This window comes from Chenopodium album, chromosome 27 (genome assembly GCF_948465745.1).
Source record: "Chenopodium album chromosome 27, dcCheAlbu1.1, whole genome shotgun sequence".
NCBI lineage: Eukaryota > Viridiplantae > Streptophyta > Magnoliopsida > Caryophyllales > Amaranthaceae > Chenopodium > Chenopodium album.
In genome coordinates, this window is record NC_137860.1 from 17555933 (window position 1) to 17570771 (window position 14839).

At 37.6% G+C, this 14839-nt stretch overlaps 1 protein-coding gene across 1 annotated transcript; it reads right to left on the reverse strand.

Annotated features, from left to right (window-relative positions):
- Window positions 1-11373: 11373 nt before the first annotated feature.
- Window positions 11374-14554, reverse strand: LOC145621481 (uncharacterized). Its single transcript, XM_081676215.1, has 4 exons — window positions 12903-14554; window positions 12219-12524; window positions 11921-12037; window positions 11374-11830 (listed from the first exon to the last, which is right to left on the reverse strand). The coding sequence occupies exons 1-4, from the start codon at window positions 14043-14045 to the stop codon at window positions 11759-11761; spliced, it is 1638 nt and encodes a 545-aa protein (XP_081532341.1). The 5' UTR covers window positions 14046-14554; the 3' UTR covers window positions 11374-11758.
- Between the last annotated feature and the right edge of the window lie 285 nt (window positions 14555-14839).

A 14839-nucleotide genomic window follows, 5' to 3' on the forward strand; every position in this document is an offset into this window, starting at 1 on the left:
CACATAGGCTGGTGAGTTAGGAGGGCTTTCTACTAGATCAGTCGGAGAGATTGATAACTTCGACGGGCTGGAAACAGAAGCAGGCATGGGACCCTTCAGCTTAGGCCACATATGAGCAAGGTTCGAACCAGACTGCTCCTCGAAAAATTTCTTACAAACAAAGGAAGAGTTTGCAATTAGGGCATTTAGAGAAACGTAGCTTGTAGAAGCTTTGGATGCAAGGTAGGTTTCCAGTTCCGCTTAATTAGCCATAAGGAGAGGGAAAGCAAATTCAATTTCTCTGATTAGAGGGTCAACCAGGACACTTTTAAGTCTAGAAGGGTCAAGAAGAGGATTTAGAGTGTAGACTCTATCCGAAGGGAGTAAAGAAACTTTATATTCTTCTTTTCCTTCCATATTTGTGGTTGACAAATCAAAGAAGAAATTGATAGTTGGTGGTTGGGACAAATGAGGAAATTGACAATGATAGAAGAAGGTGGTGGGGCTTTCAAGCGAATAAAACGGGGGATAAAACTCAACATTCTGAGAATAAAAGGGAAGTACAGACGAGTTCAACTTCGAGTAGTCATCAATGCAGGTGGTTAGGGAGTGTGTTGCGAGAAACGAAAAAAAGCCAGTAGAAAATTTACTATCCTTAGTTAATGAGAAACCTACGGAATCAACTCCCATATCAACTTGATTAAAATTAGATTGCACTCCCTCTCTAAAAATAAAAGGGTAGTCAAAGGTCAACCTAAACTCTGAGTCAGCTACTAGGGGAGCAATAGGTTTAGGAAGCAAACTAACAGTTGAAATAGTAAACGGGAGCTGAGAATCCAACCTTTAACCATGGTGAGAGGAATGATCTTGTAACAGACCTGTTTTCCGTTCAGAGATAACAGGGCACTGTGGAGTGAGCCCGTTTCCTTGTGCTGAGATTGATGAAGATGAACTGGAGAAACATCTTCGCTTCTTTCTTTCAATCGAACTCGAATGAGTTGGAGATCCTGATCTCTTACACCAAGTAGTAGCATACTTCCTGCTTGAATTGACTCTGATTGGTGGTTGTGTTAAACTCTTCCATCTAGCTAGTCTATTATGATTAGATTGCAGAGATGGAATAATCACTGGAGATAGATCTGCTAGACCCCTTCTCTCTCGAATAGACTTTCTTGCAGAAGAAGAATTGATAGAAGGACATAGAATTAGATCAGGACCATACAGGTCAGTCTTTCTCTTCTTTGCTCTTGAAGATTCAGCAACGTCTTCAAGTACCAGCTGCTCAACAGGGCTAACATTTCTCTTTCTGACTTTGTTGCTTGGCCCTAGATCCCCATTAGACGGAGAGCTCTGCGAAGAGGGTGAGGAAGAGGATTGGTGAGAGTTTTGCTGCGAAGAACTTTGCTGTGAAGAATTCTCAGAAGGGGAGTTTCCTGAGTGATCACTTCCTGATGCACTATACTGAGGGGTATGTTGTGAAGATTCTGATTTAGGAGAAGGATGAGGATAGACTCTGAGATTGACTCGTGTAGTTCTGAACCTCTCCACATCTGCAAGACCCATGAGCTTTTTGGTATATAGGGGAGTGCTGGGTCTGGCTAACAGAAGATCAAAGTTTAATCCAGACATGCTTCTTATCCTGCTGCTGACTTCTCTATGAGCTATATCTATGTGCAATCTGCAATGTGGATGTCTATGACCAATCTTACCATATCCGTGACAATAGATGAATACTCCCTCATATCTAAGAAACACCCAGAGCGCCTTTGAGGGGGTAATTTCATAGAAAAACCCAGGAATTAGAGGTTTGTTAACATTAATTACCACCTTGGCTCTCATTATTTTATGAGGTCTATCATCCAAAGATTGCTGATCAAACCTTATAATTCTACCCACCTGTAGGCGTCGTTTGAAGTGCGCCTACGTAAAAAGCATGTTGTGAATATGCTTGGCACTCATAGGAAGTGGGAATTGACATAACGATTAGGGACACGATTAGGGACAAGGAAAGTAGGGAGCCGCCAACAAGTTTTTAAGGAACTTGTAAACCGTTCACGGATCATTAAAGGCAACCACGAATAAAAGGATAACGATAGGCAACAACGATTGACCCGTGAAGGTTACACCCCATTCATAATCCATGAGATAACTAACTCCATATGGTTCGGAACCACGAAAGGAGGATCGGGGATGATGGTACGAAGTGAGTCATGGAGTCACATTCGCCCGTATTGGCCTCTACTCGATTCTTATAGTGAAAAGTATTCCTGCGATCTCAAAGGCATACAAACAAAGATTCAATTTGCTCCAAACTATAATTATACTAAATTGGTTGAATATTAATGCAACATATAATTCTAAAATATTGGTGATCACTTGATTAAATAACAAGATTAAAGGAACCTAAACCGGTTGTCCAAATTATCTTATTAGGCGTGATATTCAATTACATATTCCCTTTAAACATGCAATATGGTGATCATAAATAATATAATAATAATATAATAGACATTAATATTGGAAGCAATATAACAATAATAGCGTTAGTCAAATCAAATAATAACCCTAATCATGATAATAGCAATAGGAAAATAAAATAAGTAATTTAGTGATTAATTACTCACTTTCCGCGTTTTCTTAAATTGCTACATCATGAATAAACTGTTAGTAACCTCAATAAAATAAATCAAATTGAAATAATTAAATCAAATAAAAGTAGAGTTGATTTGGTCCAAATTCTCAGTTAATTCTACCTTTCACGCCTTGGTTTAAGTATAGAACTTCGGCTATTGTATGGACTCCTTAGAGTGCTTAAGGGAAGAATAGTGTTTAAGAATATAGGTTTAAGGCTTAGAATATGAGAGAGAGAGAGAGAGAGAGAGAGAGAAAAAAAATGATTTTTGGTGTAAAAGAGAGGAAGAGAGAAGGATTTGATGATCAAGCTTGTTGATGATTGGAAAAGGGGAGATATGACCTCTATTTATAGGGAAAAAAGAGGGGACGAATCAAGAAAAGATAAGAATTCGAATCGGATAAAACTCTTGCGATAGACAGCAGTTTTTGCGGTTTTTGTTTTTATCATATCTTTTGATCCAGAAATCGGAATAAGATGAATAAGATATCGTTGGAAAGCTCTTGAAGTCTAATTTCTAACCCAATTGGAATCAGATTTAAATATTTTTTAGAATAAGATATGGCCGAAATAGTGAGACGGTGTCAGTTTTGGATAGAGTTTCGTATTTCGCTCATATCTTTTTCGTTATAGCTCGGAATTAATATTATAATATATAATTGGAAAGATAATTTCAAGAGCTATCCAACCATTTAAGAATCAGATAAAAACAGTGAGGAACAAAAATAATTGCTGACTATCTTTGAACATATTTCAATTCGAATCGAATTACTAGAGGAGTTTTATTTAATTCAAACTCTTTAATCTTATCTTTTCAAAAAGGATAATTAAGATATTTTAGAAACTTATAGAAGCTTCTAATTAATGCTAATTGTATTAGGAGTGTGATTAAATCCTTTGGACCCTCCACATGATCATTGGGTCGTAGGTAAGGTGGGCTTAGGTTCGATTTAGACTCAGTTTAGTATTTTGGTCATAACTTATTCGTTATAACTCGGATTTGGGCTTATAATACATCGTTGGAAAGCCCTTTTAAAGCTCCATCCAAATATTTAATCATTGGACCCAGATTATGGACCAAAATAAACTTGTCTAAACGTTTTTTTATAAAAAGGACACGAAATGAATGATTTTAATGGACACGAAATGAATTATTTTGGGTTTAAAGGCACGAAATGAGAAAAATAAGTTATGGTTTGGTGAAATGGGTTAGGAATTCGGTTAGTTTATAAAATATAATGAATGGAACATGGATTTAAGCACTCCAAAGATTAAATACTCAACCCGACCAATAATGGCGGTGAAAGGTTATTCATCATCGGGTTTGGTTTTGGGTAGACATTTTTAGCTGTCTACAGAAGCCCCCACTTTGACTGAGTTTGTAGAAACGTCAGTTTCGAAAACGATAGTCAAAGTAGTCGATTGGGACGGAGAATGATTTAAGATGTTCTGCGATCCTAAATCACTCTGTATATGCCGATACCTACTGAAGAATGTTAGTTCCACAGATAAAAGAGTAACGGGATAGAATGCATATCTTACACCAGTGTATCGGTGACAAATGAGTTTGGTAGCTTCCTATGCTTGAAGGAATCCACCGGATGAGTCTTTCCATGCTTGAGGAAAGTCGACAGATGATGTTGGCAGTTTTCTATGCTTGAAAGAAACCCACCAGTTGAAATACTATATGATACTTTCCATGCTTGAGGAAAGTCGATAGACGACAATTTTCCATGCTTGAGGAAAAACTTGTCTGATGATGAAATTGCAAGTCTCTGTGTATCGAGAACCTTGCGCCGTGAATCGTCTTCGCTTGGGAGATGATCACTAAAATGATGATGGTTCGATTGTCCCCGAACGTGGGTTGTAGTTGGTTCGCTTGTCCCCGAACGTGGGCTGTAGTTGGTTCGCTTGTCCCCGAACGTGGGCTGTGGATGATCCGCTTGTCCCCGAACGTGGGCTGTAGTTGGTCCGCTTGTCCCCGGACGTGGGCTGTAAAATGGTCCGCTTGTCCCCGGACGTGGGCTGTAGTTGGTCCGGTTGTCCCCGGACGTGGGCTGTAGATGGTCCGCTTGTCCTCGGACGTGGGCTGTAGATGGTCCGCTTGTCCCTGGACGTGGGGTGTAGATGGTCCGCTTGTCCCCGGACGTGGGCTATAATTGAGACCTGCAAAATAAAATTTGCCAAGGGACTCGTATAGGACTATAATTGACTTGACCAACTGAATTGACCAAGCTCGACTTGACACGACATGATATGTGTGTATGACTTGTGATTGTGTGTGTATAGTTTGAGTGTGTGCGCAGACACAAGCAAACGAAGATGCAAAAGCAAAAATTCTCCGTCATTTTTTTCATGAGTGGAGGGTACCGACTTTCTCCCGAAAAAGAAAGACGTGAAAAAAAGTTTTGTTTTCGAACTTCCCTCGATGAGAAAATTTTGAAAAAGTTTTTGAACTTCTCCAAAAGAAAATAATGAAAAAGCGGAAGAAGTTTTGAACTTCCTCCTTAAGCAAGACGAAATGAATTGTATGAATTGAATTGCTTGTCTTGAAAACAGTTTATGCATGATGCATGCTCTTTGGCCAGGAGGCTAAGGAAAATTACATCATGTGACACGATAGATGAATGAACTTAGGTTATGGAGCAAAGCATCATATATGGTGTAAGAAACGATCTTGAACGTCACTTAGGTCTAGAAGCTAAGCACGTATATATATAGACGAAGTGATTATTGCATAATGAACGTTGCTTAAGTCAAGGAGCTAAGCACGATATGCTTTGTATGATTAAAAATCACTGATATATAAACGTAACTCAGCACATTATGCGATGCATGAAACAATGACTATTGCTCAGGTCAGGAAGCTAGGCAAGTATACAATGTTTCTTCTAATGAATGTTGTCTTGAAAGATGATGACATGCACAGTGTTGAAACAAGATTTCATGATAAAGGGTTCTTAAAGGGAAGGATGATATGGCTATGTATGTGTGAGTGAAGTGTGTGAAAGTGATACTAAGGTTGGCTGCAAAGGTTGTGGTGATGGAAATAGATGTAAGAAGAGTCAAAGATGATGACTCTTGTTGGGCTGGGTAAGCTAAGTGATGTGGGTTCAAGCCCCCAAGTCTAGCTCTAAAAGGTAAGGGATAAGCATTGGATATTCTTTGATCAATCATGCATAGATATGAATATGAATGTGGCCGCACCTCAATGTGAGGTTGACTACATATCCGTTAGGAATCAGGCCGAACGTAGCTCTAACCGAACTTTGCACAAGTGTATGTACACCTCAAAGAGGTCTTTCAATGATTGTAATGTGGTTAAGATAATGGTTTAAGGAAGAAAGGGGTAAAAGGCTCAAGACCCGAGAGAGAAACCCCCCGAAATGTGTAATTGTGTATTTGAAAACTTTGCAAGTTTTATTTTTCACATATTTTTTTTGCTTTGAACTTTTTTTTTTTTTTTTGTCATTTGAATCAATGTAGGCAATCCCGGATCATGCGATTCATCACTCACTTGGCATTCATGTTTCTCAGGCACGGTACCAAGCACTCGATGAGAGACGCAATTCGAGACGTGTTCATATCAAAGACATTGGAACACTTGCCTTTAGACATTGTTTTTTTATTACTTATTCTTTTTTTTTTATTTTGAACTTACTTTCTTACTGTTACACAAATTGCACATCTTTCCATCCCTGGGTTAAGTGAATGTGGGTTGAAGAAATAAAGGCCAAACGTCAGACGAGGCTCAAAGTGGTTGATGAAGAAATGGATATGTGATTGAAATGGTTTAACGGGAATGACAGGGTTGCAAAGGTGCCTCAAATCATTGGTGTACCTTGTGTTTAGTTCGGCAATTATTATTTTTTTTTTGTGTTGAATGACATGATCAAGCAAAGAAAAGAAATGCTCATTGATGGAAAAGGTAAGAAACATGACACATAGACAGTACACATGGATAAGAGGAACCTATGCCAGACTCATTAGGGGAAAGGGTTGAAACAAAAGAAGAAAAAAAAGTATGAAATCTTGTATGGGAAACTTGTCTTGTGCTTCGTCTTCATGGATGCTTATGAATTACTTGTTACCGCCAATAGGGACAAGAAATTTGTTATTGCTGATGCTTTGATTAGAAGAAAAGAAGGAAGGAATGACGTTTCCCTTATTCTTCCAACTCTTGCCAAGTGATTCTTGAACTCGAGTACTATATATGGAACAAAATGAGCTCACTTAATGCATTGACTCAATAAATCGGATTGGAAAGGAAGAGTGTATGAAAGAATTTTCAAAACCAATGTGAAATACTCTACTCATTCCTATTACGACGGAAAACGACGCATGCATGGTCCTAGTATACGATCATAAGCAATATAGTGCATTACTTGAAGACAAAGTGTGTGCAACGACTCAACATGTATGATTAGGTGAGTGTATTATGACACGTGGTATGATCGCATGGCTACACATGACGACGTTACGAAGAACCTAAGGACCTAATAGCACGGAAGACTAAAAGACAAACTAACTTGATTAATTTTGTCCAATTTTAATGTTTATGCTATTTACTAGGCGAAAATGGTCCATTGGAAATCGTTAGTCATAAATAAGATCAACCACAATCAACGACAAAGAACACATGTTAAGGTTAGCACAAAAAATCACAAGAAACTAAAAAGACGAGTGGAATGCTAGAAGAGTTAGGACTCATGAGTATAAATAAATAAAAATAAAAATCTATAATCCTATGTTATTCCAGTTGACACGGATTAAAGGACTTGGCTAAGACTAGCTTGACACGAAAAGAAAAAATAAAAATAAGAGGTTGCACACTAAAAAGACACCTAAACTGAACAGGCTGTAGTATATCGGTTATAACTTTTTTCCTGTGACTTTGATTGTGGTAAAACCAACGCCAAATAAAAGATAAAACTCGGGGCTACAGATCAATAGGTGGCACGACACGTAACTCTTTCTAGAACTCCGGCTATGACCAAAACAAGTTGACGCTTGTGCAGTATACGGGAATAAAAATCCGGGTTGACTCAAAATTAAAAAAAATCTATGACTCGACTCAATTAAAAAAGAAGGTTAGATAAGAAAAAAAGAGAAGAAAAAAAAATAAAAATATGCACACATAATCACATTGTCACGAATGATGCAATGAAGTTCGCAACCTAAAGTCAAGATCTATGTTCCACTATGGTAATGCTTATTTTGGTGTCAAAGGATACCATGGTTAAGAGTTTGGACGCATTAGCAAGGCAGCCTCCCTTGAGGGTGTATGCCAACGGGCGGCTCCGCGAGTTCGTGATGAAATCGAACTCGACTCCATGGTTTGGGTGGATTTAAAAACTCGGATGAACCTTTATTGCCATGAGCGTTTTTGGGTTGATTGAGCTTAAATCCCCGGGCTAGCCACGTACGTAGAACACGTACTATTGTGGAAAAATAGGTAACCTAATATGCATCTGCATATGTGACAATTCCAAGTAAATCGTAGGAATACAATTCAAGAATCTTTCAAGTCTCATCCACTCATCTCAATTAAATACTGATCACTCAAATCGATAAATAACCAAGAATCCTCCCCAGTGGAGTCGCCAAATTGTAGGCGTCGTTTGAAGTGCGCCTACGTAAAAAGCATGTTGTGAATATGCTTGGCACTCATTGGAAGTGGGAATTGACATAACGATTAGGGACACGATTAGGGACAAGGAAAGTAGGGAGCCGCCAACAAGTTTTTAAGGAACTTGTAAACCGTTCACGGATCATAAAAGGCAACCACGAATAAAGGGATAACGATAGGCAACAACGATTGACCCGTGAAGGTTACACCCCATTCATAATCCATGAGATTACTAACTCCATATGGTTCGGAACCACGAAAGGAGGATCGGGGATGATGGTACGAAGTGAGTCATGGAGTCACATTCGCCCGTATTGGCCTCTACTCGATTCTTATAGTGAAAATTATTCCTGCGATCTCAAAGGCATACAAACAAATATTCAATTTGCTCCAAACTATAATTATGCTAAATTGGTTGAATATTAATGCAACATATAATTCTAAAATATTGGTGATCACTTGATTAAATAACAAGATTAAAGGAACCTAAACCGGTTGTCCAAATTATCTTATTAGGCATGATATTCAATTACATATTCCCTTTAAACATGCAATATGGTGATCATAAATAATATAATAATAATAGAATAGACATTAATATTGGAAGCAATATAACAATAATAGCGTTAGTCAAATCAAATAATAACCCTAATCATGATAATAGCAATAAGAAAATAAAATAAGTAATTTAGTGATTAATTACTCACTTTCCGCGTTTTCTTAAATTACTACATCATGAATAAACTGTTAGTAACTTCAATAAAAATAAATCAAATTGAAATAATTAAATCAAATAAAAGTAGAGTTGATTTGGTCCAAATTCTCAGTTAATTCTACCTTTCACGCCTTGGTTTAAGTATAGAACTTCGGGTATTGTATGGACTCCTTAGAGTGCTTAAGGGAAGAATAGTGTTTAAAAATATAGGTTTAAGGCTTAGAATATGTGAGAGAGAGAGAGAGAATGATTTTTGGTGTAAAAGAGAGGAAGAGAGAAGGATTTGATGATCAAGCTTGTTGATGATTGGAAAAGGGGAGATATGACCTCTATTTATATGGAAAAAAGAGGGGTCGAATCAAGAAAAGATAATAATTCGAATCAGATAAAACTCTTGCGATAGACAGCAGTTTTTGCGGTTTTTGTTTTTATCATATCTTTTGATCCATAAATTGAAATAAGATGAATAAGATATTGTTGGAAAGATCTTGAAGTCTAATTTCTAACCCAATTGGAATCAGATTAAAATATTTTTTAAAATAAAAGATATGGCCGAAATAGTGTGACGGTGTCAGTTTTGGATAGAGTTTCGTATTTCGCTCATATCTTTTTCGTTATAGCTCGGAATTAATATTATAATATATCATTGGAAAGATAATTTCAATAGCTATCCAACCATTTAAGAATCAGTTAAAAACAGTGAGGAACAAAAATAATTTCTGACTATCTTTGAACGTCTTTCAATTCGAATCGAATTACTAGAGGAGTTTTATTTAATTTCAAACTCTTTAATCTTATCTTTTCAAAAAGGATAATTAAGATACTTTAGAAACTTATAGAAGCTTCTAATTAATCCTAATTGGAGTAGGAGTGCGATTAAATCCTTTGGACCCTCCACATGATCATTGGGTCGTAGGTAAGGTGGGCTTAGGTTCGATTTAGACTCAATTTAGTATTTTGGTCATAACTTATTCATTATAACTTGGATTTGGGCTTATAGTACATCGTTGGAAAGCTCTTTTAAAGCCCCATCCAAATATTTAATCATTTGACCCAGATTATAGACCAAAATAAACTGGTCTAAACGTTTTTTTATAAAAACGACACGAAATGAATGATTTTAATGGACACGAAATGAATTATTTTGGGTTTAAAGGCACGAAATGAGGAAAATAAGTTATGGTTTGGTGAAATGGGTTAGGAATTGGGTTGGTTTATAAAATATAATGAATGGAACATGGATTTAAGCACTCCAAAGATTAAATACTCAACCAGACCAATAATGGCGGTGAAAGGTTATTCATCATCGGGTTTGGTTTTGGGGAGACATTTTTAGGTGTCTACACCACCGTTTCTAAAATTCTTCTAGCAACTTGTGGCTGGAACTCTTGAGTAGGAATGCCTTCCACTGTGATCCAGAGTGCTGCTTCAGAGAAATCCATGTCAAGAAGATTTGACTCCATTAACCATCCCTTGAAAATAATCACTGCACCTTTGTATGCTGCTGTACCCAAAGACATAAGATTATCCCTATCTTCCCAAGAAGTGCAAAAGAGGAAGAATAAATCCTTAGAATGACTAACTTTCAGGACAACAATTAGTCTATTGGTTTTCCAGAACATATCTACCCAATTCTGTATTTGAACTTCAGTAAATACTCTTTCATCTAGCACTTTAGCCACCACTGCTAGATTATATTTGTCAACATCTTCCGGATAATCATACGGTTGTTTTGGAATGCCTACACCCATTCTGTTAAGCACTAAAGGGTGACGATGCTCATTCATGACTATAGAAACACAAATTAAAATGCAACAGAATAAAGACAGAGGAAGGGATGAAAGAGTGAAAAACAGAACAAAAAGAGGGAGTTTAGAAAGAAAGGAAGAGAGAGGACTTAGAATTAGAAGCTTCTGTAGTCAAAAAGTCTAGAGAGAAAGAAACACTCTCATTTCTAGAGAGAGAAACTTAACTTTTTACCTAGCAAAGTTATTTTTTTACCAAATTGGTGCTTGGAGTTAGCATTTTTTACCAATTTGACGTAGGAGTTATATGTGTATATATATATATATGTGTATATATATATATATGTATATATATATGTATATATATATATACCAAATTGTCGGTAGGAGTCTTTTTTGTTTACCAATCTGTATAATTGGACAAAAGTTGAATTACCATTTTCAAATATACTCACCTTAACATCTATCTCATATAAGAGAGAGAGAGGGGTTGCCCCTCCCAGTAGCCCTTAGATTTCCACAAGAATGATTTTCTCAGCAAAAATGTTTATTAGAGAGAATACACAGATAATAACATAATGCTTTGCTTCACAAGATAACTGAACACTAAATGAACCAAGAGCTTGATTGCTCGATATCCTAATTCCTTATCAGCCCATCACCAATAACTCAATTTCAAACAGAAATTGATTTGCTTGATTGCTTTGCTTCACATAAGAGTCTACTGTTTACACATTGGCCAAATAAGATGTATTCACTACAATCGAGAGTATATACCAACATTCTCTATACTCGATAGCTATGAATTCAAGTGAGTAGGAGCATAATCTGTGAGTCTATCAAATGACCATTGATTTACAAATATCCACAGCTACTTCTTTACATCCAACTAAAATTTCCAACAGCTAACCTTTATATCCTACTAAACAAGATCCATGTACAAGGCATGATATCATACGAAACCGGAAATTCTACTGATGAGTGAAGACCATCAACAATTGTTTATAGCAAGAAGACCATGCTCAGTGCGCTTAATGGTAGCTAAGAACATGTGAATTTCAGGAACTCTGGCACCAGCTCTCTTCATCAGCCCTGTAAAATTGTAGCAACTTCAAGTGGGCCACCTTTCCCTGACAGTAAAATTTTCATACAGGATATCAATCTTCAGTTAGAATCAACAGTCAATAATGCTGAAGGTATTAATTATCCATACTAAATACCTCAGCATCATCTATTTGGGCTGGAAACACAAATCCCGTTGAGCAATTCTCCAACACTTCTGGATCTTTCATCCATGCTCTATGTGTATCGCTCACCTTAATTTTATATTTGAACATCTAAGAAAGAAAAGGACATAATTCACACAGTTTCCCATTGGAAAATAGATTAAATGAATGGATTCAAATCTATTAATCAAAATAGGACCAGCACAAAAATAAGAATCATATGGAAAACTAGAAAGAAGTATAAACTTGAGTAGCAATAATAAAGGTATAAGCTTGGATGTTGAGAACAAACCTCTGAAAGAGGTACGTTTGGTTGTTCCAAATTATCTCCTTCAATGTGCAAGCCGGTGCCTTGGCAATCTGGGCAAAACACTGAATTGATTTGGTCACTGGACGTCCCCTCTTCACTTTCCTTCTTTGTTTGCTTGCGCTTGACAACATTATCTGCTTTGCACTCTGTCTCCAACTGATTGACCTTAGATTTTGTCCTTTTCGATCTGCGCCTCACTTTGGGAAGCACTGGCGGTTTCATGAACATCTCATGCTCACATAGTAGTATCCAGTGAATGAGGCAGGAAGTATGAAATACATGGAATGCCTATCAGGAATCATATCAGAGAAATTTTAGATGGTGTGTCAAAAGAAGTTTCCCACCCTTTCCCACTCATTCTTTCTGCCTCTCCTTACTACTTAGATTGGGGAAGGGGGAATACTTATTACTTAGGTAGGATGAAGGATCTGCCATAAAACTCTCTCAGAAATTTGTGTTCTCAAAGTTGTTAGATGTTAGTTGCCATACCCCAACTTCTTTCTCCAAAAGTTAGTAAACAACTTCAGCATATTGACACTATAGATAAAAGAACAATAAGTATATTATTCAATCAGAAACGAAATTCTATAACCTAGTCCGAAATTCATTTTGTTTTATATAACCTCAACACCTGACAGATTGACAAACGATAAACGGTGGACTTACCCCATGCACATTTCTGCTAGAGCATGCTAATCGTCCAGTAGTCAGATTCAACAGAGTAGCTACATCTTTTCCAGGCAACATTTTGTGTTGACAGATATCACACATTTTTTCAGATGCTGTGCGCCGCTGCTTTCTTAACTGTCGCCTTAAAGATTTGTTAGAGATGATCCTAGACTGTAGAATTTGGTCATCATAACGATGCAAAAGTAAAGCTGAACTCATTGTGGTAGATGAACTTTGAGAATCCTCCCCAGATGAATAACAATGTTGGCTCAATGCCTCGTTAACATCTTCTGAATCAGATGTTGATTTCTTTCTCCTCTTCATAGAGCCACCATCATTACTACTATCCTCCCCACCAGTAAGCAATAAAGTCTTAATATCGTCAAACAGCCCCTGTCTTCCCAAGTCATAATAGTAAACAAAAGTCACAATAGCAAAGTCATGTGACGGCAGAATAGAGTGTATATTACTACTTGCACCGCCCCTCTTCCCCAACCATTCACACCAAAGTCGTTGAATACCACTATGAACCCCATCCTTTTCCAAAATTCTTGCAGAAATCTTCCCATATCCCATTATTCTCACATGTAGGTCAGATACCTCTTCCTTGCCAATAACCCCGGGAATTACCAATTCATTAGCAAAGTCTGCATCATGAGGCTGAAAATCATCACCTAAACACTCATCCCTACTGTCCTCATCCCCATTCATATGCCCATCACCAACTGATTTTGAGACATCGCAGTGAACAACGATAGCAAGATTGTTCGAATGTTCATGACCATTCAACAATTTATTTTTCTCATAGCCTTGAGAATGCGCATCTTTCTCTTCTTCATCAGAGTTATGAAAGAAAAGAACACCGTCGTTAAAAGGCCAAGGATTCTCTCCTATCAATGTCGCCTTAGCAGCAGCATACCTCTGCTTATGGAGGTTCCCTTTCAAATGCTGAAGCAACACATCCTCGCTATAACACGGCGCCAAACACAAGGTACAGAAAAAAATAAATCGCTTCCCATCTTCTCTAAGATCAACATATGTATGCCCCTGCAATCTAACATTCTTTAAGGTTTTCCTAGCAAGTTGTTCTTTTAAGTTTGGTGCACTCGGCTTTACAAACCCTAATTCCTTATCCGCCATCACCAATAACTCAATTTCAAACAGAAATTGAATATTCTACCAAATTTCCACAGCACAAACCCTAGAATCTACAGAAAAACTTTAACCTAATCTTATCAACATAAATCCCCAATTAACAACTAGATGTTCATGATTGCAGAAAAATTCAACGAAATCCAATTTTCTTGAATAAAGATTAGCTTCCAAAGAAAAACAAACTCAGATGAAATCTTAAAAGCGCCGAAACTTACAGCTTCGTATGTTGACGGATATTGAACTTATGGGAGACGGTTGAGGTGGTCGAGGATCGAAAAAAGGTTCGCCATGGGAGAAAGATGAGGTTGAGGAGAGAGAAAGCTCCATCATCACCTCCATCTCTCTGAATGCGAAGAAAATCCTGAGAGGTTCTTCAAGTGAAGATTCTAGAAGTTTCGACGGGAGAAGAAGTAGGAGGGGGGAGTCGAAAAGAGAACAGAAATCCGACAGAGAGAAAGGGGGGAAATTGAAAATGTTCCGAGGGTGAGGGGAAAGTACTTGTTGATCTTCGTGATAAACTTATTTCGTTTATCATCGGGTTTAAAAACGTCCTTTCATCCCTTCCGTAAGGGTATTCTTGTAACTCCATACCCGTTTTCCTTTGCTGCACATATATCTTGATGACTGTGCACCTATGCCACGTCGGACACGATGTCTGCTTCTTAGTTCTTACCCTAACGTCGTTAGATAGTTCATTCTAACGGGTCATGGACGGAAATTTCTCTCAGTGATCGCCTAGATTTGACCACCGTCTACGACTTCCATCCACACTCAAGCAA